The sequence below is a fragment of the Channa argus genome, chromosome 9 (genome assembly GCF_033026475.1).
Source record: "Channa argus isolate prfri chromosome 9, Channa argus male v1.0, whole genome shotgun sequence".
NCBI classification, from domain to species: domain Eukaryota; kingdom Metazoa; phylum Chordata; class Actinopteri; order Anabantiformes; family Channidae; genus Channa; species Channa argus.
Window position 1 is genome coordinate 9254674 of NC_090205.1, and position 27778 is coordinate 9282451.

Genomic DNA, 27778 nt, shown 5'->3' on the forward strand with positions numbered 1-27778 from the left:
CGGATGATCACCGAAGTGAAACATGAAGGTTTCACTCTTTAAAATGTAGTTTCCTAAAATTAAGGACATAATGTTACAAATTCATAGGATGTTTTCTAACGTCCTGTTTTTCTGCTGTCACAGGACAAAGAATGGATTTGACCAGAACTGCTGTGGTGTTGATCGTTGGCACGGATGTCTGTGTGAAACAAGACGTGTTCAGCAAGGAGTTAACATCGAGCAAGTTTTAAGACTTCTGAGGTAACGGATTTGTCTTCTGTTTGCACAGCAATGGTGGATAGAGTTTGCATTGTTATATACGCACTCACGTTTCAGTTTTTATGAACATCTTTGACCACGTTATGGCTTGAAATTAAAAGGTCATGACTAGGGAAACTCAATCTGCTGACAAAGGTAATGTTGTCTTTTTTTTTGTCACAGAGAATGGAAATAAATGAATAACATAGAAGATTCAAATGACTATAAAAACCTTTCGGGTTTGTCCTGTAGCATAATCGCTTTGTCTAGCATCAGTCAATCTGCTCAATACATAATGATAAAATCAAACCCCAGAGTAATATTAAACAATATAAACATTTCAGACAAGATTCAGGTGTGTTCACTATTAACAAGTTTGTCTTTATTGGCATCAGTAGCTAGCAGACAATTTGAAACGATACCAGACAAGAGGAAGGGCTGGTTCAATCAAAAAACAAAAAGAAAATCAGCTCCCTGTACTTGCATAACAGTTTGGCTGTGATGAAAAGAAACGGTGATCAAAAATATTTTAAAAAGTGCAAAAGAGAAAGTTTCAGTCCAGTTACTTAGCTTAAATAATGTACAACATAGGTTTCTTCAAATACATGAATTAAAACATACTGCAATGGTCATAATGTGCCTGCAACATAAAGGACATGTGTGAACACAGTTCAGTCATTCTGACAACACTGACATAAATCTTCAGTCACTAAATGGCTATAAGATTTCAACTTATAGGGTAAGAGTTTCTCAAAAGTGGGTGTTGTTACTGCAGTTACATAAAACAAAAACATTAATGATAAAAGTTTAAAGTTATTAGATGCAAACATCTACAAGTCGGCTACATGGAGCCAAACTGCTTAATTTTTGTTTTGTTGTTTTCCTTTGTGCACAAACTAATACTTCCAAGTTCTCAGAAAAGAATTTCTACACTTTTACAACAGGTACTGCTGTTCCTACACTGTTTGGAGTAGACGGGTCAGTTTGGTGTGTGACTTCCTTTGATTCTAATAAAGAAGCCTGATAAAATAAAGAAGCCAATAGGTTGTAAAGATTATCGCTACTGATGAAACAAACATCCCTTTAAACACGATGGCAGCACTGCTCCCTCAGCCAGACACTAACAGTAATCATTTGGAGCATTGTATTACCAGATGCAGTCTAATCCATCAGTATTATACAGAGATATTTCCATCATTTATCCTGACCTCACTGATCTAAACACAAACGGATAACAGATACACGTGTCATTATACTGCAATACAACTCAACAACAGCACAAACTACAGCTTTAAAAAATGATCAAATGAGGAATTCAACACCTCTAAAAATGAAAATGGGGCCTTAACGCAGGAAGATTTATTAGTTTAGCGTGGCATACCTAATACAGTGTGTTTCCACGTGGTATCTGTTTTAGGAAAGTCTTATCGGCGTGTACAAGTACAGATTCCTGACACTTACTGGGCTCCTCAGTACACAAATAAACAGCAGGGAGAACGTTCAAAATGCGTTATAAATACTTTTAACCAACGGCTTTACATCCTCTATTTATGTAGCAGGCACAATCAGTCAACAATAAATTCAGTGCTTTGAAGCCGTCATGGCTCCAGGTTTGTCCTTCAAAATAAAATAAAATACAAAATAATTTTAATGTTGAATCAGTACAAACTTCCATTCATATTTAACTACAAAGGGTTATTTAGTTTCAGTCTACAGTATCCTATACATCATAAACACGAAAACTGTCAGTCTGATCTCTACTTTTCACAAAAATACATATTCCCGAATAAACCCGTGATCAGGATTTGTCAGTCAGCAGCTTAATCACACATAAATTCCCTTTAAATTAGTTTTTATGCTCAAAAACAAAATGAGGCTCAGAGTCGACAAAACAATGATTTAACACTGAAGCTAAAATGAGATCAGTATGTCAGGGGAAAAAAACACGTCAGAGGAAGAAGTAGCAGGTACATTTCCATCCAAAATATTACAAATGATATGGTATTGAACTTTAGAGCTTCAATCTGTTACTTTCACATGATGACCAACAATACCAACAAGAAGTTTGTTGTTGATGTTTCGTACACAAGCAGCTCCTGTTTTCTCTGTGGAAATTTGAGAATTTAAGGACATTAATAAAATCAAGAAGTGGAGCTTTCCAATATAATTGCTCACCATTTACTTTGTTTTCTGAAAGTCTTGCATTTTTACCTGTTAAAAACTATACATGTGCTTATCGACGCTACGTGACAACAAAGTCAACATTTGTCTCGTATTAGTAATTACAAAGTTGAATATTTAGCCTCAGGCAGAATATGCAAATATAAATACTGATAAAAATTTAAACCATTAGCTTTTACAGTCTAAATATCCCTTTAAAGCAACTGTACCAATCATTAGTTTTGGAAACCATGTTCCATTTTGAAGCTATATAACAGCTGCACCTGCCGCAGCATTTTTCCACTGTAACTTTTTTCAGACTTACTGTAAAATTGTTACTAAAACTGGATGGAAATGCAACTGTTGCAACAGCAAAAAAAAAAAAGAGTTTCCAAATAAATACACATGAACGCCGGTGGGTTATAAAGGCCATCTAGATTGCATAGAGATACTAAAAGCTAAAGCTGCTATCATGTTTGATAGATCCCATATGGATAAAGCATTGCAAGTAGAAGAACCACAGAGGAAGAGAGGCAGGAAAAGGCAACGATGAAAGAACAGGTAACAGTATATTATTGCTCATTATTTTACAGTTAGACTGATAAGATAATGTGCTCAGACTGATGGTCTGTTTTAAAGTCTCTTTACATTCCCATAAATTAAGAAAGTGAGTGAAATTACTAAGTAAAAACATGTTCATATCTGCACATTACTCGAATAACAAATGAGATTATGCGATGTTGTTGTTGTTGTTTTTTTACTTGAATCACAGCTGTGATTTAGACTTTTTTATTATTTGGTAAAATATCCCATTCAATCACATACTCCCACTTGAAGAATATGGCTGTAAAATATTTGTATTTTGCTTCTTCACACATACAAAGAAACTGGAAGTGGTCAGTCAGATTTCAGTGCCACAGTTAGGAAGAAAAAGGTTTAAATGCTATTAGACTTAAAACTATGACATAATACACAGCTGTTGGATTCCTGTCGAGTCCGATATGGTTATGAATAAATTCAGAGACTAATCACAGACTATAGGGGGCTGCTGTAGCTCAGTCGGTAAGGCATTCGTTCGATCTCCGGTCTCGGCTATATGTTGAAGTGTCCCTGTGCAAGACACTGAACCCCCAACAGCCCAATCCCATCCCCAGCTGTGCAGTGCCGGTCCAAGCCCCGTAGAAATATGGGAGGGTTGCGTCAGGAAGGGCATCCAGTGTAAAAACTGCCAAATCAAAATGCAGAAAATAATCCGCTGTGGTCACCCTGAACTCACGAGATAAGCAGACTAAAAATTTAAAATAAAAATAAATCCCAGACTATAAACTGTCTGGGACAATGATCCTGCAGTTTTTTTGTTTTAGGGTAAAGTTGTACTAAGGAAATTAATAATTTATAACTTATTTGTAACTTCTCTATAAACTTTACAGTTACAATTTAAGACTTCTAATTATTTTTGTCTTACCAAAAACCCAGAATCCGTAGGTAATAAATTTATGATGCTGTAAGAAAAAAGCTGATTCCCACAGTTTAACACCGGATTTCCTACAGCATACTAATATCTATGAATCTCTTCTCAGCCGCACAACAGCAAATTTATGTTTGAATCGTAGCAGACATACAGAAGGAGCATGAACTAGTCGATCCTGCTGCAGAAGTGGTTTGATAAATTGTACTGATTATTTTTCCCATTTAGGAAACTGGTTAATATTGGATTATTGAATATTTGAGGTTGTGAAATGCTAAACTGCAAATCTTTTTAGAGCCATCTTCAAGTGTTTGAACGTGACAGTTTTGCATGTAGAACTGCAACTAATAAGTATATTATAATATCATTAAAATCTGTTTACAGACCCAAAAGATAAATAAATAAATCTCACATTTTCGTGAGCCGGGGTGACATTTTCAACGTGCAAAAAAAGTATCAAGTGTTTAAATTTGAATTGGATATTTTTTTTTCAATAAATTGTTCTTTCATTTTATGTCCACAATTGGATCCTTTCCTCCATAAACTCGAGCCTGACCGTTGGAGAAGGTGGAAGACATTGGTCGGAACAAACAATTCTCCAATTCTCAGATTACATTTTTGCAGTTCACATGTTAAATCCTGAAATAAAACATAGGGTGATGGACGGGGTGTTGGGGTGAAGTAGCTCAGTTTATAAAGCCTGGTGCGCCAGTTGGTTTTCTCCCTGCTTTTTACAGTGACACAAAGAGGGCTCAGCACGGGTGTGTGTGTTAACAGGTAAACACACAAACACAAACCTGAAGGAGCATCAGACACCTAGAGCTCGTTCTCTGGTCAGCTGTGACACACAAATCAGAAAAGCAGACACTTTTGTCCAGCATCATGGCCTGGCAGCACCTCATTGTTACTGTGTGTGTGTGTCTGTATCTCAGGTGTCCTGAAAGGGCACATGAAAGCACCCGGGGCTGTCGTCATCAGGTGACCAGAAGGAGGACGGCCTCTTGTGGTGGAGTTCTCGGCGAACACAGCGAGGACACGGCTGGGCTTTCTGTCGACACTCGGCGTGGAAAACGGCACCACAGCCATCACACCTGCAAACACACAACGTGACAAAGTGGGTCAGTGACTAAATTCCTCTCCGAGAAGTAAGGCTGCAACACCCGATTGAAAAACTGATTGTTAAAGTAGTTGCGACTAATTTAAGACGACATGAAAACATTTAATAATGGCAGTGGCGGAGGAAAAACAGGGAAACAGGACGTCTGATCTCTAGTAGTAGAGTGTCACACTCTGAGTAGAGAAGATTTAGAGTTGGTTTTGGCATCTGTGTGGTGATTGTGGATAATGTGATCAATTTGCTTTAAAATAATTTCACACTTGAACTTAAAATTGAAACTGAAGGTCAACAGTAGAGCTGTGAACTGTTTTCTAGTTGTGTGTACACTTTTTCTGCTTTAAGAGGGATTATTACTGTCAGTCTCATGTGTTCAATTTCAGTTCTGCCTCCAAATAAAGTTTTTTTTTTTTTTTAAAAGCATGTCTGATTCCCTGCATGTCTTAATCTCATCTTTGCTACATAGCAGTCTTCCAAACAATTTACCTGGTGAGAACATTGCCATTATTACTGATAAAGTGCAAATATATTACAGCACATTACAGAATTGATGGCCACATAGTTTGTAGTAGGCTATTTTCATTAATCCAGTTATTGCTCATTTCCTGTAGCATCAGTGTCCGAGTAACTAAGTCAACAATATTCAGCTCAGCACCATCAAGTACAGTAGATACCAGCTGTTAACGGTTAACACCGAAGTCTTCCTTCACACATCATAAAAACAACAGGGAAGGTGTGTACGTGTGGGAGCGATAGTACAGACCATAAGTCAGTCTTTTAGGAATCAGTCCCGATCAGCTGTTATCTCGCTGCAGTATGTCAGTCTGAGTTTCAGTCTGAGGGGAGGCTCTGGACTGTGTCAACTGTCCATGTTGTGAAAAACCCTTAGCACAACACACACGCAGTTGTTCCTGCCAACCCGTCTTACTAACGAGCAGCGGGGAGGACGTATACATTTGGACTTCTATATTTGTGAAGCCACTGTATTCCCCACAGTTCAGTGTAAAGTATCAGTATACACAGTATTATAAATACCGGCAGATACTATCATTCTCATATATATGATCATTCTCAAAGTTTTCCCTACACTTCAATGAAAATTGAGATGAATGGAATTCAAATAAGCTCGTTTTGCAAATTTAGGCTGCTGTTTATGTAAAGAGAATTCATTTCGGGAAGGATATTTTCCTAGGCTAGAAGCCAGAAGACAGAACTGAGGCAGATGTATCTCAAAACCCGAATCAAACATAACAGAACTATCTGCACAGTTACAATAGAGGGGAGTGAAACAGAATGCATGTTTTTATAGATTTATAGATCGTTCACTGTGTCTTAAATTAAAATGGGTCCTTATAAATGTAAAGGAGCAGAAATTCAAGTCCCCTGTACAAAAGCAAACTTCATCTGAGGCCCTGGAGTGAAGATAAATCACATTAGTAGCTCCGACTTTGACATTAGACAACATTTCTGATGTAGCATAATTTTATGTCCTCACCCATGTGAGTTTCCCTCCGACTCTGTATTGCTGAGTTATTACTGAGGGGAAAGTGGACATTCAGAAAAAATGTCTCTCAGGAGAAATGCAAAAAGTCCATAATGTAGCTTTTATGCAGTTTCTTTGCTGTTAACCAGACTCTCAAAAAACAAGTACAGAGTTCTTGACACAACTCACTGACTTCTGAAGAAACTCTCCACAAGCTTCTGGGCAAAGCAGGTTTTCACAAGGTAGACCAAACGTGAAGCGCACGTTCAAGTTTCATGAAGCAGCTCAAAGTGAATTAAAGAAAAGGGAATTCCATTCCAAACACATTCCAGGTTGAGCAACGATATTCACATGTATCTTAAAAAGTTGTCGACTCTACTTCATTAACACATAGACATGTGAGGAAAGTATAAGTTTTGAGATCGTCTAGTTTTAAGATTTCATGGCTTCAACATCCCATGTTTGCATCTACAATGTCACTCAGAAGAATACATATTGCTATTAAAAAAACAAAAAAAAAAAACAAAACCAATCCTGTGGAGATGTGTGAACGTCTGCAATGACAAATGTTTCTACATTGGCAACTTAAAGTCATATGTTTTATGTTAATGGTTTACTATAGTGAAGATAAGTCTAGAAATATTTCCACTCTCATGTAGCTCTAATGTTGAAAGAAAAATGTATTAAGGACAATTACAAGCATCCATAAAGTCGTACACTTGTGATATACTGTATATAACCTGCTACAATTCAACATGAATCTTCTCTGCATATTTAGCTTGAATTCAGATTCATTTAGTTTCCAACTGTTGCAACTTTGTCCTGTATACCTATGTTGTTAGTCAAATCATATTTGAATTTTCGTTTAAAAAAACTGAATACAGAGATTAGCACGAAGGAGATGTGCATGTATTAAAGACCTCACAACAATTTAAAGGCGTTTTAAACGATTCACGTACCTCTTGGTGGCATTCTCCTGGAAGGGGTAGATGACCTGTCCGTTGTGGCAGAGCTCACAGATGAAGCCTTTCTCTCGACACAAACTGCAGCTAAAAACATGGGAGCTGGCAAACTTGATCACTTTGGACAGGAAGGGAGCCAGTTTTCCATCAATCACCTGGAGGTTGAGGAAAGGAGGCCACAGTCAAAAACAACCCAAGTTCACAATACAGGTGTTTGATGTATGTTTCTAGCTGTCAGCAGCCTCATCAGACTGATGCAAATGGGAGGCTTTGATAACACCTGTGTGGAAACTCTCAGTGGTGAGTTTATTGGGTACACTTAGTTGTACTGCTTTGCATTCATAGCAATATTAGCTCTGTGATAAAACTGAGTGGGATGAAATATGAGCAAATGAAATGCCACTGAAGGAATTTAGTTTTAAGGCTTTAAAATATACAAATACTCTTAAATACTAGTTCAAAATTAATCTGGTAAAGTCTACAAAGTAAAAACTGTAAAAAAAAAAAAAAAAAAAAAAAAAAAACAATTGGTGGCCATGTGAACACAGAATTCACACTGGGCTTTAAAATATTGAGACTGAATGTGCATTCAATGAAAGTAAAGGAAAACAAAATCTACACTTCCTGTTTTGTGCAAAAAGGGTTCAAATGTTTAACAGTTCATAGATGCTTCAGCAGAGTTTAACAAATCAAATCATTCACATACTTTTTAGTCAGTATCACTCACAGCCTGTTTTAATTTTGCATTGTTTGAAAAGTCTAATTTGTTGTGAACACATGCAAATGTGACACAGAAAAGTCAAAGAAAACCTGAATGTTTAAATGTGAGCAACAAATCTACATTTACACTGAAACAGAGAAAAAAATGGCATTTTTGCCAAGTTAACATGATTTGGTAAAATATCTAAGCACAACGCTAAGTCCATTTTAGGGGCCTTTGCCATTGGACCAGGGTCGGTGTGGGTGCACTTACTGGCCTGCGGCCACACAGCCTCATACACAACAAACTGCAATGCGGTATGTTTTGACACCTTTCTATCAGAACCAGCATAAACTTTTTCAGAAATTTGAGCTATAGTAGATCTTCTAATGGTTCAGACTAGACAGGCCAGCCTTCACTCCCTATGTGCATTAATAAGTTCACCAGTTTTTCAGGGAAAAAATATTTACTTGCTTCCATAATATGTATCATGTATGTATGTCAATGGTATTCACTTCATCTTCACTTACATCTTTCAGTGGTCATAATGATCAGTGTATAGCTGAGTGTATATTCATGATTATATATCTATTATTATTAATATCCATTATTCCAAAATAATCTTTCTTTCAATGGCACAGTTCATACACCAGGTGCAACCCAAAGTGCTGTACGTCAATTCAACAAGTGCAAAAAAAAAAATTACGTTTATACGCTGTAATAATAATAAACTATAATCTATCATTTTGCAGTATTTTTACTTACTTCTACTAATTTAGGTATATTTTGATACCCTTCGGCTTATCCCATGAGTTCAGGGTCGCCACAGCGGATCAGTGTCCGCATGTTGATTTGGCACAGTTTTTACACCGATGCCCTTCCTGACACAACCCTCTCCAATTTCTACCGGGCTTGGATCAGCACTGGGGATGGGCTGATAGGGGTTCAGTGTCTTGCCCAGGGACACTTTGACATATAGCCGGGACCGAATATGGAACCACTAACACTGTGGTCCCTGGACAACTGCCTTACCAACTGAGCTACAGCCGCCCGCAAGTATGTTTTGATACCAATGGTTTTATTTTATACATTTATGAATGCAAAACCTCTAGTTGTTACACTGTACAGCAAGTTCAGTAACAGATCTGAGTGCTTCTTCCACCTCCGGCTACATGATAGATGTCGAGGAGCGATGGGAGGAAACAGAAGGAAGGAAGGATGGAGACAGTTAATGAGGTAAACGCCTTTTAATAGCAAAGCCTGACAAGTTCCTTAAGAACGGGGGGCGGGGGGGAGGCTGGAGTTAACACTAGAGTGAGCAGACGGGAGGCGGGGTTACTGAAAAGAATAAACTAATGAAAAACTGCTAATTTTTTTCAGAAATGAAAATTTAATCTGTTTGTAAAGCATTCTTGTGTCATATTAATAATGCAGTCAGAGCTATAAGGGTAATGAGAGAGTGCGTGTGAGGCAGCCAGAGGGAGAATGCAGCAGAGAAAAACAGAGTCTAAAGTAAGAGAAGCAGTGGGAGAAATACAATATACAAGAGAGATCTTGAGAGAGAGCAGGAGCCTGTATTCAGATACAAGTGGTTCCACCTGGCAGAGGTCTGGAGCTCCCAATTATAACCTCCTCCATGCTGTTTGTTAGACGGCAAGGACAAGGGGACAACTGGAGGACAGGAGATGGAGAGAAGAGGAAGAAACCACACACACTCACACACAGGTATACTGCTCCTGTTTAAAAACCTGACACCAAGGCCAAGAACTGCTACACTTAACACCATATAATATATATAATATTACATTATCAGTCTAAGAATAACATGGGACTTAAAGTTGGAATAATATTAACTTTTCCTAAAACAATGTTTATTCTCAAGAACCATTAGACTGAACATGAAGCAACCGTCGAAATGTGTCAAATGCAAAGGAAAGACACAAACTCACTGTGACTTAATCTAGTAATTCAAAATGTGAGGAAAGAAACCCACTTGAGTAGACAAACATTAAACTGCAGTACTGTGGCTGACAACTTGCAATGACAGCAACAGTACACAATGCAAACAGCTGGGCTTGGGATGGATCTCCCTCAATATAACGATGTCAAGAGAAAACCTATGTGTGCAGTATTGTCAGAAGAACAATTCCGTGGAAACAAATCACAAGGGAAACTACGAAGCTGGACAGGAACTGAGGTAACCCAGTTTTATAAAGTGAGATAGTTAAAATGTATACAAGTTGTATGTTAGACTACCTGCTTAAACCAAATACTAAATACAATGAAGAAATGAGTATCTCACACAAACAGCAGGACAGGGCTGCACTGTTTGAAGGTTTAGTCTACTTTAAAAGTCAGTAGTGCGTGCAGCACTTTGGCCAGCGGTATAAGACTATACTGTATAAGAACTACCTTTTTTTTTCTTTTTTAAAAACACATTGGTCCCACAGCAATAATGTGCAGAGCATCTCTGGTCTGGTTGTCTGGAAACCTCTACTTGACAAAGTAAATGATTTACAGGCACAATAAATTCAACTTTGGTTTGGCAACATATGAAGATTTTGCTCATGAGTCAGAAACTTTACCCAATGCAGGAGTACAGTTTACCCATCCATAACTACACCCATGACAGGTCGCCAGTCTATCACAGGGCCACACATGAAGACAGTCAATCATTCAGACTCAGATTCACACCTACGTGTAATTGAAAGTAACCAATTAACCTGCATTTGGTTGGACTGTGGGGGGAAACCGGCAAACTCCACAGAGAAAAACTACATTATGCATGTAATCGGTGTTTTTGAGTTTAGTAAATTAATTAAAGCAAAAATAATTGCAGGCCCAAATTGAGCCATTTCATCATTCATTGTTAGCAGGTGCATGTTTGATTAATGTTTGAAGTTTTATGTTCTGTTGTAGGGGAAAAAAAGCTTAGTCCCAGTATAGACTTAAATGATTTCAGGGAGAAAAACAGGCAGGTACTGAAAGTAAGACAGATGTACTTGTCCCCCCTCCACCCAGGACAGCCCACACCGCACCCACACCGCCTGGTTAAGTCTGGTCAAGCCCAGTCCACATGACAAATGGCTCCCGTGATGAAGGCCGACAGGCTCAGTGATTAAGGCGGTCTATAATTGGACTGGGCAGAATCAAACCACTGGCAGCACAGCTCTGGTGTCTGATTGGAGGGACACAGGAGGGACACAGGAGGGACACTGGGAAAGATGGAGGGAGCCACAAAAAGATCAATGGATAGTGAGCAAGAGAAATATTGGATAGGCAAAAAGAATTAAAAGGGGAGTAAATCAAACCTGAATTTTCTTCTTATGAAATAATAAAAATAACAATTATAACATTTATTGCTTACAACTCACAAATATTACCCTGCATTTAGCTAAAATGCCCATATGCCTGCTGTTACTGTTTGTTTCCGGTGACCATTTTATGGGCTCTAACATACAAGTAGAGTCACACTGGGACAGTATTTCAGACCAGAACTTTCAACTTCAACCTTTTTTAATTTGCACACTTACCCACATCCAACAAGGACAATAATGAAGCTCAATATTGATGGTTGTCCTGAGAGTCTGTGTCAAACGAACTTACTCCTGTCTCCAGAATTTGCTGACAAACTGGAGGAGTCTCACATGATTAATGAGAAAGGAAACAAAATATAAAAAATGTCTGTTTTGTTACACTGCATATATCATCAGACATTTTTTTTTCTCCTTCAAGGTTCTCCCTTTGCTTTGCTTTGGTGACATTGGCTCCTTTTACAGAATCGCATGCTAAACAGGAAGAATGACCTTTTGGAGATCACACAGATTCAACTAAGAATAAACAATGTTACTACTGAACTGCACATTTAAAGCAGCAATGGGAGAAAAACATGAGCAAAATATATAGAATATTAGCTTCCAAACACTCAGCAGATGGTCCAAAGTAAATACTTACGGCAACATCACGTATATGTGTTGAGACTGACGAAAGTATAAGTCGAGTGCACCCCTTTCCTTTACAGCAGTGCTCTTTTACCCCTCACTATAAGCTTAAACTCTCACCTAGTCAGGCCGCAGCATGTTAAGTTCAGCCGAAGATCCTACACAAGATACAGTAGTTCAGCCGCTAGCTAAGCCTGTTAGCTTCCTGTCACACGGTCAGGAAGTTAAACTACTACAGAAAAAGAGCTGAAAGCGCAAATTGACAAGAATTACAAAATTGATTCAGTGATCGATGGCAGAGTCCGGTCTGGGTTCTGACCCAAAGAGGCTCGTATCTGGACCAGATCGTGTTTCACATCAAGTCTTATTTTGACAGGTTTATTAAAGAGGCCATCTTGGCAGAAATCTCTAGATACTTCTCTTGCTGCATTTCATCCTGTCTGTCAGGTGAGTGAGAGGGAATCAGAAAAATGTTACAGTTAACCCTGGATCCCAAAGCTTGGGAGTAGTCAGAGGTAGATGATACAGTATGTGTACACACACACACACACACACACACACACACACTACTGGGAATGAATACTGGGTTTAAATAACCATGATTACAGTATTAAACATAAATCATTTTGACTATGATTGTGGCCTTAATCAAGGAGCCCTACCTTACTTCAAATGTGCTTTTAACTTGTCCAGATGACATCTAGGAGAGTTTTTGAGCTTGAAGGAGAGAGATATTTTACAACCCCAATTGAAAAAAAGTTGAGAGGATGTGTGAAAGGTAAATGAAAACACAGTGAAATGATTTGCAAATCTCATCAACCCATATTTTATTCACCATAGAACATAAACAATATATCAGATGTTGAAAGTGATACATTTTACCATTTCGTGGAAAATATTAGCTCATTTTGAATTTGATGGCAGCAACACATCTCTATCTATAAGGTCTGTCTAAAAACATCTGGGAAGGGAGGAGACCAGTTGCTGGAGTTTTAAGAGATGTTGTCTCATTCTTGTCTGATGCAGGATTCTGGCTGCTTAACAGTCCTGGGCCTTTGTTGCTGGATTTTTCATTTTATGATGCGCTAAATGTTTTCTAGTGGTGAAAGCTATGGACTGCAACCAGGCCAGTTCAGCGCCTGAACTCTTCGCCTGTGCAGCCATGCTGTTGTGATGGATGCAGTATGTGGTTTAGCATTGCTGAAATATGAAAGACCTTCTCTGAAAGAGACATTGTCTGAATGGGAGCATATGTTGCCCTAAAATCTCTATGTACTTTTCAGCATTGATGGTGTCTTCCCAGATGTGTAAGCTGCCCACGCCATAGGCACTAATGGACCCCCATACCATCAGAGATGCAGCCTTTTAAACTGTCCGCTGATAATAAGCTGGATGGTCCCTCTTTTCGAGTCCCAAGGACAAGGTGTCCATGGTTTCCCAAAAAAAAAAAAAAGGCAAAAATTTTATTCAACTGACCACAAAACAGTTTTCCATTTTGCCTCAGAGCATTTTAAATGAGCTTCGGCCCAGAGAACATGGCGGCGTTTTCGGATTGTGTAATAATTTGGCTTCTTCTTCGCATGATACAGCTTTAACTTACATTTGATGCCCATGCAGTGATGTCCAGTAGAGAATCATACCTGCAGTGCTGCCTAAGGACCTAAAAATCACAAGCATCCAGTTTTGACCTTCAGCCTTGTCCCTTGCGCACAGTGAATCCTCCAAATATTTAGACAGTTCGTCTCAGATTGGTGAACATCTGCCCATCTTTACATTTGAGAGGCTCTGCCTCTCTGAAAAGCTCCTTTTACACCCAGTCATGTTACTGACCCGTTGCCAATTAACCTAATTACTAGTGAAATGCTTCTCCATTTGTTTTTGTAATTACTTTTCCAGGTTTGTTGCCCATGTTCTAACTTTGTTTGAGATGTGTTGCTTCCATGAAATTCAACATGAGCTAATATTTTCCATGAAAAGGTAAAATGTCTCAGTTCCAACATCTGATATGTTGTTTATGTTCTATTGTGAATAAAATATGGGTTGATGAGATTTGCAAATCATTGCATTCTGTTTCAATTCAGACAGAATGTGTTTTCTGATCTATCAGCTTCATCTCGGTATAAAATGTTGCACAAGCCTTGTAAATGTCCCGTCATGTATAAATAAAGATGCAAGGAAGATTCAAAAGCAATCACCCTACCAGCTTAATGACCTCTTCATATTTCATGTCTGAAGGGAATTTAAGTCTGAGCTTTAATAATGCTGCACTTTGTAGAACAAATAACATAACACAATCTGTTATGATTAAAAAATGTGCAAGTCAAAAAAAAAAAAAAAACAGCAGCAGAATTAGTCCCAGCATTGTGGAATTGTATTCACTATCTTTCCCTTCAAACACTGACCAACACACACACATAGACACCCTTCATCCATCCTCCTAAACTCCTCCCTCTCCAGTTCAACCTTTTTCTCTGTTTCATGCAGAGTCTTTGTGCTTCAAAACATCCTAATCCCCTAAAACTGCTGTTTAACAGCCATTCGGCCATCCGCCTGCCCTCCTCCCTCTCCCCCCCTCTCTCTCTCTCTTTCTGTCACACACACTCTCTCTCTCTCTCTCTCTTTCTCTCTCTCCCACAGCTCCATTCACAAACTAGAAAGCCAGCTGGGATTATATGGCTGTAAAGACAGGGGTGAGTTCTGTTTGGAGAACACCCGTTCTCACACACACTCGTAAGAGTCTTTTGGTTGTTTGCGTGGAGGAGGATTCTCTCTGATTGGGGGATTTTAGTAACCCACCAGATGATGGACATGTTTTTACGTTTATGTATTCTTTACAAAATAATAAAGTGTAAGACTCAATAATAGCATTCAAATATTAGAACCACCCTTTGCCTTTAAAACAGCATCACTCTGCCATCGTAGCATTCCTACAGTGCCACAGTTCGGCTTTTCTGGTTCCCCTTGGCTATAATAAATTCACTAATTACTGGGTGCTGACACTTGCACCTATAAAGTAAAAAATGCGTAAAAAGTGACGTGGTTTGGCTTGAGTAAAACCTGATAAAATGTTTTCATTGCATTTTATGCATTTCCACCTGTTCTATTATATAGTTCTGATGCTGTTTTCTTTATGCCTAAACATTTTAGTCACTTTTAATCTGTCATCAACATGTTTTGATTTAGTCATTATCACCATTTGTTGCCCCGTTTCCTTACGTAAGTGTCGTGAATATGACGGTAAACCATTCTGCCTGCAATCAAGGCCAAGAGCAGAAACTAGAAATCTTTCTGAGAACATTTAACATTCACTTAAGAGGCCTCTCTCTGTCTGGATGAATGTGAGTGGAGAGGCATGCCTGGCATGGAGGGAATGCCAGGTTGTCAGTGTGGGAAGCCAGCATGCGCACAAACACACAAACCTGCTTTCTTACTACGTTAGTCATAGAAACAGACCCTTTACACAATCCCTAAAACCAGTGGAGGAAAGGGCAGAGTGTCCTTAAACAAACACATATGGCTTCTCTAAAATAATCTGGTTCCTAATGGGGGATATGGGTGGAGGCTATTTGTTGGGAAGTGAATAGACTAGTGTGGTCCAGAGGCTTAGCCAGGGGAGTTTAGCCTTCACTGACCTCTGAGCTTGAACAAAAAAAGCCATGTTGATTAAGAGCGTCATTTTATTCACGAGGTGAATCAAAAGAAACAAGCTTGTTAATATGGAAAACCAATTAAGAGGCAGAGTGCTTGAAAATCTCTAAAAGGGGGAGGTTAGAGGGTGAGCAGAAGAGAAGAAGGAGCTGCACAGACTCTACAAAAGATACCTATTTTTAAGATTTGTACAAAATCAGCAAGTTGGGGCTTATGAGTTAAAACATAGTGTTGAGCAGAGAAAGAGAGAGTGAAGAACACACACACACGGTTTCAGAGCGTGTGTGAGGCCAAGGGGATGTTGGAAGAATGGAGGGATGTCACGCTTTGTTTTTCTGCCTGTTGATTCTGAATGTGACCAATTAGTGAAGCAGAGAAACACTGAGTGTGGGAGTGGAGGAGGAGGAGGAAGGAAGGAGGAGGAGGAGGGGAGCCCAACTCTTTCACTGTGAGAGTCTGTGGCTGAGCACTGAGTCAGAGAGGGATGAAATAAAAAAATGGGGCAGGACACAATACAATGAACATAATGACAAACAAAAGAACTTTTCAGTCATTTCTGGTCACTTTCCTCTGACCCCCCCAACTAAGCTCAATGACTAGATACCAAACCACTTAAAGGAGAAAGATTGCTACTTTTAGAAAAATGCTACGCTGATATGAAACAGATTGCAGGTAATAAGAAAATTTGCTAATTAAACAAACAACACACAATGCGCTCTCTTGCTAATAAAGAGGACCAGACAAGGTAGATATTAGAGCTAACACTGTTTTAAAGAGGACTTTCAGAGGGGTTCACCCTCTCTTATCACTGGTATGACATCAACAACTGCCAGAGGCAAAGAAGAGTTTGTGTTTACTTAAAGGATAAGACAAGGTTTATTCTTTTTTTTTTAGTCTGCTAATGACATGAAATGTTTTTTTAAAAACATTCAGTAAGATCCAGACACTTTTCAACAAACATTACGCCAACCACATTTTACCACCTTAGCTTCGCTGAAATCATTAGAGCTGGATATTAGAGCTGCAATTCCAGCTACATTTTATATTATTTGAATTCTTTCAAATACAGATTATCACTTTCGACCTGTTATTAACATGCAACCTGCAGAAGAGAGTGTGAAAAAATGGATGAAAAAAAGTGAAGTAACAAATAAGGTGATAAATACGATGAGCGTTTGTGACCATCATATGAGCAGGGGCAGAGTTAATGTCACTTGCAATATTGCTCAAAAATGAAAATACCGTTATTTTTTAGTTTTAGCTCATATCTGACATATCTGATGCCATGGTATTACATATACATGTACAGCACATGCAGTATGTATACTTAGGTGTGTATGTGTGTGTGTGTGTGTGTGTGTGTACCTGCTGCAGGTCAGCCACAGAGTACAGGTGAATATGCTGTAGCAGGTATTCCCTGGGGAAGATCCTTTGAAAAGACAAGAAACATAATTCATCATTTCCTGTGAAGAATGTCAGTGAAACACTGATGAAATACTCCAATGATCCAATTTTTTCTGAAAGGTATAAGTAAGGCCATTCGATACTTGAGCTTGGTAACTGACTGCCTTAATAAAACTGGTTCCATTCAAACAAAAATTCAACTATCTCATTTACAGAAAAAAAATCCAGATGAGACACTGTCATTCACATGTGACACTTTGTGTTCATGTGTCTAATCAATTCAAAATATACCAAAAAACATCAGAGGCAAAAACCTGTGCAGACAGATTATATGTTTAGTGTTGGCTAATAACACAAATACATAAAGAATAAAATTTTTGGGAGTCAAATTCATGCTTTCCATATATGTGCGACTTAATTTCTGCAAAGGTCTGGGTGGACTCTGCAAATGTCTGCATGCAACCCAAACATTTTTGTCCACAAGGACAATACTCAAGTATTAGGAGTGCAAGTCAAGGGCATAATCAAACACAATACCCAGTACTGGTATCAGGACATCCCCAACTATAAGATCAAACTAAATGAATCTTAGATTTGTGTTTAATATAAATGAAACCGCCTCCTAATCCACAATGAGGCTTTAAAAACCGGCCTTGAAGTAGATATAATTTCTTATGCATGTACAGTATAGTACTGTGGGTGTGTGTAAATACTGTAAAAAGACAAGTGTGTGTGTGTGTGTGTGTGTGTGTGTGTGTGTGTGTGTGTTTATGGGGCCTCTTCTCAGACCACTAAGATGGATGGCACCATGTTAAATCCAGTCTAAGCTGTGATGAGTGTCATCAAAACATTGGTATGTGTGTGCAGTCATACTATGTGTGTAGGTCCAGACACCTCATGGTGATAGTGACCACAGATAAATCACTGCATTTGGCAAGTTACCAATGGTTATCACATAAGCATTTACAAGACAACACACAAACACACATACGGGTTTTTCAATCAAACACACATACACGGCTTTCCAGGGGTCGTAGTCAGTGCCCAGATGAACACACCGTTTACTGTGTCTGCTGATCTTGAAAGAAGTACTTGACATATTTTAGGATTAGATTACACACAGAAGATACTGTACACATCTGTGTATTCAAATGCACATACACCAACTGACAATATCTTTACTGTTCTGTTAGTATGTAATGCCATATTTTTTCACTTTCCTCAGGGCTCTTTTAAACAGACACACCTTTGATTAAAATTCTGTTATCACTCTGTGATAATGATCATGTACTGAAGGAGGGTTGACCTGATTAAGTGTGTGTGAGTCTGTGTGAACCAACAGATGTAGGAAGTCCTGCAAATATACAGGTGTTTGTATAGTATGTGTGTGCATGCAGGCGACAGACAAACTATCACATTACAATCTAACGCAAACCGAAAAATAAATCGTATCTCTGTCAGGCTTATAACAATCACTTTGGGTTGACACAAAACAGTGTCGATAACATTTTTGAAAGCTGTGGGTTTGTAGTATTACCGTTTTATGATCTGTCAACTCTAATTTACATACTGTACATGAGGTGGACAAGGATCGGGGTTTCAAAACATATAGCTCTTCTCAATGCAACAAACTACTATATTTAAAACTCCTACAGTTGAATGCAAAACTTAGCGTTTCCCTACTTTGAAATGGCTAAAAAGAATCATGTGTTTTAGTCTACATATTTAATGCAAATTCAGCTAGTACAAATGTTCCAACACATGATCAGAAGAAACAAAAATGGTCGAGGAGTATTAAAAAAAAGTATCAAAAGAAAGTTAGAGTAAAAAAATAAAGCATTTGTATAATTTCAGGTGTAATTCATTATTTATGGCATTGTTGCTCCTAGTCCACCAGATAGCTTGGTTTTCTGCTAGCCTTCTTCAAAAGTATCCACAGGTTTCAGGCTATGGCAAAACATTTACCTTATTCTTTTTAAACTATTCCAGAGTTGACTTTGTTACTTTGTGCTTTTGATCGTTGTCTTGTTAAAGGATCCTCTGCCTGATCATGTTTAGCTTTTTGACTAATTGTAGGAGGCTTTGCTTTATAATCTTCTATTATTTGATGCACCGCCAAAACATCAGCATGCCTCCATCATGTCGACAAAATGGTTTACCTGTGCAAACTATGACCAAATAGTTCAACTTTGGTCTCATCAGATCACATAATCTTGTTTAAAACCTCAATTGGTTTGTTCGCATGCCACTTTAGCATACTCCAGGTGTGCTGCCTAATGTCAAGGAGTAAGCTAAGACTTTCTGGGTGCTTTTTCTGTGGAGATGTGGACTATTATTCCAGGTGCTTCTAAGAACTTTGTCAGGGACCCCAGCTGCTTGTTTTGTATTCTATAACATAGCTCCTGAGCAAGTTTCCTCGTGTCTTTTTACAGTTATTTTTCTTGGTCTTCTACTTCTTGGAACCGTCGGCATTTCCACATTTCTTCTATTTTATGATGATGGTCTTCCCAGTTGGTACTGGTATCACTGAATGGCTTGAAATGCTTTTTAATTCTCTCTCCAGCTTTATAAAAGGTTTACCAATTTAATTTTGAGGTTCTTTTGAAACTTAGGTACTTCTGAAAAGTATTTGTCTAATCCTATTGTTTCGTTGCTTTTAGCAAACTGCTTGATTCTGCCCCTCCATATCTACTCACTTGCAAAGTGCAAGCCCTATTTAACACATCCGGTGCCACTATTCAAGCATTACGTGTAGAGATCAGACACCTGATTTTACATATTAAAGTTAATTGCCTAGAGGGTTTCTCAAACGGGAATACAAACTTTTGGACTGTTTTCATATAATTGTCATTATTTTACTATAACTGTCTTTTTAAAAACTCCTTGACCATTTTTGTTACTTTTGACGATGAATAATCATTTGCATTAGCTGAATGTACATTAATTATTATGTTAATGAAAAAAAACATTGTTTTACTGTCTTAATGTACTATAGGAGGATGCAAAGCTTTTCAATAAATATTACTACAAGTATCTCGTAGTATCTCTGGGGTTGATTTCCAAAGATCAGGTAAGACGTTCACAGAACTTTGAAAGTAAAATGAAAACAGCTTTTTTTTCTCCGTGCATCATGTCAAAGATCTCTGCCATCCAAGATGTTAGTGTTTAAAACAGTATAGCCTTTCCTGCCTCGTGTGGTGGTGTGTGTCCCTGTGTGTCCATGGCCTTCTGCCTGTCTGCAACAGATATCTCTTTTCAGATTCTCCCTGAAGTAGACTGATGACTAGGGGAAGGTTTTAGACCCATGGCCCTCATTAATCTGGCAGTGTTTGGAAGTAGTGGGGCACTATCCCGCACTAGCTAATGGGACAGAAGTAAACACAGAATGCAATGATGCTGCTCTAGTTTTACAGCAGAAGACTACGAATATAGCTTTTGTGGGCTGATAAAAATAACAATAACTTTTGTTTGAAAACTGTGAACAAGCCTGAAAAAAAAAACTAATTAGTTTCTTTTCATAAACAAGATCCCTTTTAATCTAGATAATCGACAGACACTTTTCTTTGAAAGTACCTTCAACTAAAGAATATGTCGTGGAAAAACTAAATATTGTATGTGTTCACATACTGATGCTGGTAATAAAAATATGTTTTTAACATTAAAGAATATTAATTAAAATCCAGCCTGTCTTATAAAGTTAATGTTTCTTCAGACCTGAATGTATTAGTGACCTCGACCAGGGCAAGAAGCATCTATCAGCTCACAGACAAGGCTTTCAGTGTGGGACCCCACATTAAGATAAACACCCATCCCTCTCCGACCATCACACACATGAACATACAGTATACACAGACGCACACCTTGTATGTGTATGTATACCCAGGAATGCACGCAGATATTTATGACAATATACACATGTGCACTCCGACACACATGTAAACACCACACTAACCCCAACCCCCACATACACACAGATCACATGAGGAGATGTCAACTGTCTGTGTAATTAAGTGTCTGGTCACCAACAGAGAAGCTCAACACATTAGTCAGCATGACTCTGATGAAAAAGGATGTTTATGAAAAATATGAAAATTGATGCATAGAAACAAACTTTTCATACATAAATACCCTTCATATACCCTCCATATTCATTATTGGTAAAGCTCAAAAACCAATTGCAATACATAATAAAACACCTGTGACAGCCATGGTCAGAGGCATTATGATTTCCATCTATAAGTATGGCCATCCATTCACCAAGAAATTAATTACTAGAAGTCTGACCTCTAAAATTATGAATTCAATCTAAAACATACTGATGCAAGTCACTGTTTAATAATTCTGTAGTTTGGCAAGAAAATAAAAAATGCTGTTAAACAGAATTAGAAAGAAACGTGCAACTTTTTTTGAAAGGTGCTACAGTTAGTAGCAACCCCAACACAGCTAACATTAACCCCAACGTACCTTCGCCTGAGGTCCTCAGCAACAGTTGCTCTGCAGCTAAACAGGTAGGCCCGCAGTGACTGTAGCTGCTGACGTAAACGTAACACAGTACTGAGAGGCTCACAGTGCTCGTACAGACAAGGGTTGAGCTGCTGGATGTCCAGCAGAGGTTCCTCATACACAAACTCCAGGAACTCCTTAGCCTGTTTAGACACCTGGGGGAGCACAACAGAATCTACATCAAGATCACTGCATAACAGGTAAAAGACATACAAGTACCCAACAAGATATACATTTCATTTATTTATTGTAATTAAAAAAGCCAAATCTGAAACATAAAGTGTTAATTAAAGAGATCCGGAGGTGTTGTATGCTAATTTTATTAACATCTGGTCATCCAGAAAAGACCAGCTTGAGTTGCAGATCAGTGAGTTTAAGGGTCTATCTGTGATTTAGGATCACTGAATAACTCTGAAAAAATACGTATTGGTGCCAGTTACTTTAGCTTTTACTGATAAAATGTACAAATAAAAAATTCGCAATACAGAAATGATTTGACTTTTTGATGCAGGCATTTGCAAAAAATGGTAACTAGAAAAACACTTTTAACCTTTATTTACCATTTTTATAGAGATTTTGAAGACTTGTAGACTGCTGAGTCGTTATCTAGATGGTCTACAAGTTGTGCCTAATTTACAGATAAATCAGGATCTGTATATTACAGAAAAATATCACTTGCAGGAAACCAGCGTCATCACATGCTAATATGCATCATTAGGCAGCTACTTTTAAACTGGTTTTTACACCTTAAAAATCACACTATACTGATACGATGGCTATTTCCGAGTAATTTTTTTTGCGCGCTTTCCCACCTTGTGCTTGCTGGTGTCCCAGTTGTGCAGCAACCGCGCTGGAATGAGGAAAGAGTTGTCCTGATGGCAGTTATGACAGTAGTACCAGCCACTGTAATAACACACTTTGGCTTTCCCTCTGGACAGACCAACAGGACGTTGACAACCTGAAGAGAAAGTCATTATTTAACCTTGTGGTTACAGTATAGTAGTAAAAATTACTACTGTTTATGATTTTCCGGGGAGTCTTCTCTCTGTAGTCACAAATAAGTTAAAGAGTGGGAAATCCAAAATGACCCAACGACAGTCATAGTCTGACATATAATTTCTGACTTAGTGGAAAACCTTCATGTCATCAAATTTTTTCAAGAAAGATCCATGAAGGTCTACATGTTATTTTAGGTTTTCTGATTATCCCTCAGAGGTTGCACAAGTCACCTTTTAGAGTCAACCATCTGCTGGAGGGCAGGAAGAAACGAGATTAGGAAAAACCGAAGGATGTCAAGAAAATAACTTTGTGTTAATATGTGTCAGTTTATTGCCCCTCAGTAAATTCCACAGTGATCCAGCCAATAAACCTGTAGATAATAAATAAGATAAGTGTAAGTTCAAAAGGAACTTTGACCATAATAAGGGCATATGTTTTATCATAGAGACCAGACCAAAAAACTACAACAACTGGATTTACTGAAAGTTTGTACATAGGAATTCTTACACTGAGGTTTATTCTGATCAAGGTATAACTTCCTACCTAGTTTTAAGTTTAAGATAAGAAAACTGCATATAAATGGCTAATGACCAATTTCAATGACCAATAAAAAAGGTTTTAAAACATTTCTTTTTCTCCATTCATTTTACTTCATATTTAGTGCATCATCAGGAACGGATATTCAAGTCTAACAGAAACTACCTACCAAATTCTTCTGAAAAAAGCCCTTAGACAAGAGACCTTTGGTTTTACCAGCAGTCACAACAGAGCAGACTTCAATAAGAAAGTGTTTTGTAGGCTCAAAGCACAAACATATCTTCCATTCTTTTGAGGCTGATAACTGCCTCACTGTCTGCTTTGTCTTCTAAAGTCTTTAAAGTCCCTTCTTCACCCAAACACCTGGTCCTGAACCTGGTCCATGATCCTGTGCGCATGGGCGTGCGCACACACACACGCGCACACACACAGTATAGTTCCACAGCACTGTGACAGGTGTCCCTTATCCACACAATCTCAGAGAGCCTGGAGGAAAACAGCAAGTGAAGAGAGGTGAGAAGAAAAGAAACGTGGGATTGTTATCTGGGTTTGGGAAAACAGAAGCATGGAAAGCAACAGAAAAAAGAGAGGAAGAAGAACTGAGGAAGAAGGACATGTTTCAGCTTGTTTGTGCAGCAGTGCTTCAACACATGAAACAACACAGACTAAAAAAGGAGGAAATTGGGAAAAAAGAATGAATAAGACGCTATCGAGTGATCAGAGGAGAGAAGGAACTGAATGAAAAGGAAGAAGAGTAAGATCAAACAGGGTAGGGTAGAGGCAAACAATAAAGAGAAGTTAGGCCAGCTACTTTACTATCGCAGGCAAGAATCTGCTGTCTGGAAATGACAGACAATGGCTAATCAGCAGCTTTATGTGACAAAAAGAAAAGCAAGGAACACTGGAGCATCAGTCAGACACATGGAGACTGAACAAAGAACCGCACGTCATATACCTGATCAATTAATGTGTTGATTGACTTTTAGATTAATACATTATTATTTGGGGAATAAACTAAGTAATAACATCTTCGTTGTCTAAGAACACAATTATATAATTAATGTTGATTACCCCTTGGGTGAAAGTTAACTGTCTTGGCTATGGACATTACTAGTTCTCATGATATTGCTGAAAACACTGACTAATATAGCAACTGGGTCCATATAGCAGCTGTACACACACAGTATATCAGTAACAGGTTTTTTTATGTCAGTTTTTTTGTTTCTTCTTCAATGCCAGTCAACGTTTCTTTGAAAAGTTTAGATTTTAATATTTTATTTTATTGTAAGCCAAAAATGAATTGATGAAAAAAAAAAAAAAAAACAGATCTGTGAGCATAATTGACACAGACCTACATATGGAGTTGATGTCTTTGTACGATGTCTACATAGGGTTTGATTGTGTGGTGGTCAGAACTAGCAGTAGTAAAACCGTTTCTACTGTGACATTACTGAGTATGTATAGTATAGCTATTATTCGAGCTATAGATGGAAATTAGCTAAATCTGGTAAAAATCTGTCTTTTCTCACTTAGATTTGTACATGTTTTGATATTTATTTAATATTAAGTGTATTTAAGCCCATTTGTAAACATGTTGATATGGCATCATGGGGATTTACATTTACTACTTACTAGTTACTACTTACTAAGAAGTAGCAACTTTGTAGAATATTTCTACAAAAAAAAGAATAAAATTAAATGGCCTACAACCTGAAACTTTAACAATACTTAAAGGAAAAAATGTTTAATATGTATTATCAATATCAAAACGCACTTTACTGAAATACACAGTATTAAACAAGATTTATTTATATCCCCTCATAGCACCATGAATTGTTGCTAGATTGAGGTGTCGCATTACATCTTATTACTGGGCTAAGTGGGGTCATGAGTTCTTCTGCTTCCACTTGACCAAACAAATAACAATGCTGAAGATGCTGAACTACATTAGTTATCTGACAACTCAGTGTTTGAATTTTCACACCAAAATCTGGTGGCCTCTCTGTGAACTCAGACAGACATTAACAACATTTGGACATTTCAAAACACTTATGAGGCTGGAGTCTGCATCTGTTAAACTGCAGATCGTTTTTTGTTTTTTTTACCGAAGAAAGAGTCTTGGAGAGTTTCTGTTTTGACAGATGCTGCCTGTTTAGTAATTTGAACGGTAGTAACCGAAGTCTGATATGTAAAAGAAATGTAACATAAATGTTTTTCCTGAAAATTCAGATAAACTCTACTGCCTGCATTTACGCCAGTGAGACATCTGATCACAATGTGACCACCTCCAGATGTGCTCTGATAATTTGAACTGCAAAGCTATCTGCTATTTTCACTTTATCCCTAAAGAACTTTATTCTAGGGGCAAAATGCCTGCATCCATTTTTAACATTTTCCTAATGTCAAACAGCGGATTTAAATATATTTGTTGACATGAAATAACATGGGGAAAAACAACAAAGTCTTATCTTTTCAAAGGTCTCCTGATCAAATTCATATATGTGACTCAGATCTAGGTAGGCTAATTAGAGCAGTGAGCTCATGCTGCTCTTGGGGTGTATGCTCTTTCAACAAACCACAGTCCACTGGTTGTGAGCCAGCAGTCAGAGGAGATGGTCAACAGTCACAAAAACACTGTGTCACTTCGAGGAAACAGCTGACCACTCGGCCGGTGTGTACTGGCCAACTGTGACCTCAAATTTGGTCTCTGTTACGGCTGGGTCCAGAGGAACAAAGACGCATGTAGCCTGAGACCATGTGCAAACTAAATAACAACCTTTAACTTTAACCTCAAATTCTATATAATGACAACAAGATCCCATTCATACACACACACAGTGGTAAATATACTTTTACCATGGCTGAGGCAATCTATAATGTGCTCAGCACAGTTCAACAAGCTTCATCAGATAATTTAAGACTAAAGAAGAACTCAAAAGGAAAAAATAACAATGAGCCTTCAAAAGTGATGTTGACCTGATCCTGACCAAAACCTCAACGAGCAGCAAACCAACTGCAAAACAGTGGGAGCACTCTGCAGGAATCCACAACAACGAGCAGAAAAGGGATTTTAGTAAACTGAACTAACAAGGACAGTGATCTTTTTGTTGTATAAATAAAAACAAATAACGTGCACTTGTTTTTCTCCTACAGATAACTAACGCATCACAGACACTGTGCAACCTTGATTTATCAGGCACAATGTGTTGACTTACACTACATGTGTTAATCAGCATTTGCCAGATCCTCGACTTCTCTTATAAACTTATATTTCAGGAGAAGAGTGTTGGTCGTGCAGGTGTTTAGTGGATGCTCGGGGACCAAACAACATGGTGATATGTCCTATTTAAAACCTCACAGATTCAAAATGGCTCACTATTCTCCCATTGACAGCTCTGTGGTTTAATGCAACAGATACAGTCCTAACAGATAAAAATCAATAGTCGTCTTTTTGAGCTATATATTTTCAAATTCTATCTGCTAAGACACACCTGTCTGTCACATGTTACAGTATTTTTGTTTGCATGTAATTTGGGCCATCTGTTATAAGAGAGTCATCTTCTATGCTTCCCACATTTAGGTGTATATACATTCAAATAAATGCGGACATTCTGAACTTTCACCTCATATCCACCTCTTTGTTTTAAACCTGAATGTCTTCAGTGTACAGCAAAAACAAATGAACTGGTCCTTACATTACAATACTTTTGGAGGGGGTCTGCATAACAGTAACAAGTCATGTTACTGTACGTAATAATTGTTGAATTCAAATCTACAATATACAAGTTAATGTAGCACTAGTATAAGATTTAAAAATCCATCAATCACTCTGCCCAGTCATCGCTCCACCTGCTCCGCTCTGCTCTGCTAGCAGCTGCTACACGCTGCCATGATCAGCACAACCCTTCAGGTACTGGTCAATACCAAAGAAAGGTGAGCCTCACTCAAAGACTTTTAGAAGTGAATATCGCTACTGGCAGTGCGACTCTGAGAGTCCGACTTCACAAGAGGCTTCAACAGCACTTCCCAAGAAAATAGATACATTTTGAAATGTATTTCCACAAAAAAAATATACACATAATATATAAAGGTTAGATTTAATTAGCATCAGGTAAAATACTACAACCCTAAGTTACCAACTAAAATGTACATTAATATGCTCTGCTCTTCTCTTTAAGTATTTACTACCAATTCATTTCCACACTATTACAACCGTCATTAAGGCAGCTGCTTCTTAATTCTTAGAGCAAGTATTAATACGTTCTGCTGCTAACTACTTCCTCCGTCATCAGAACAGAGTAACAACTGCTTTCTCTACTCGTCTCTGATCTTTTGTGGGTTTTTTAGGGATAAAGAGAGAGGGGGACACAGGGAAAGATGAATGGGAATTCAAGCATAGCTCAAAAGGTCTACCGATTGTACCGGCTCTCTCTGTAGTGAGAGAGGGTCACTTTGACCTGCCCAGGGTGAGTGCACGGTGAAGGGAGAGGGAAAGAGAGACGCATAGGGAAACAGAAAGAGAGAGAGAGATGACATCAGGGCAAAAAAGGGCTCGCGCTTTCATCTGTTCACCACTGGTTCAAACCACCACACCTCTAAGGGGACACTGGTTGGTGTGTGTG

The 27778-nt window shown here is 38.3% G+C and overlaps 1 protein-coding gene across 6 annotated transcripts in view; it reads right to left on the reverse strand.

The window, feature by feature from the left end:
* Positions 1-593: 593 nt before the first annotated feature.
* The window catches only part of plekhm3 (pleckstrin homology domain containing, family M, member 3), a 42474-nt gene continuing 15289 nt past the window's right edge, over positions 594-27778 (reverse strand). For 5 of the 6 annotated variants that reach the window (XM_067515025.1, XM_067515020.1, XM_067515023.1 and 2 more), the window contains exons 4-8: positions 22433-22578; positions 21582-21775; positions 17079-17142; positions 7422-7579; positions 594-4956 (exon numbers count right to left, since the gene is read on the reverse strand). In XM_067515025.1, coding sequence (XP_067371126.1) covers positions 4794-4956; positions 7422-7579; positions 17079-17142; positions 21582-21775; positions 22433-22578 — 725 coding nt within the window. In that variant the 3' untranslated portion in view covers positions 594-4793. The remainder of the gene's footprint in view (positions 4957-7421; positions 7580-17078; positions 17143-21581; positions 21776-22432; positions 22579-27778) is intronic. The other variant, XR_010915131.1, reaches the window with a different exon arrangement.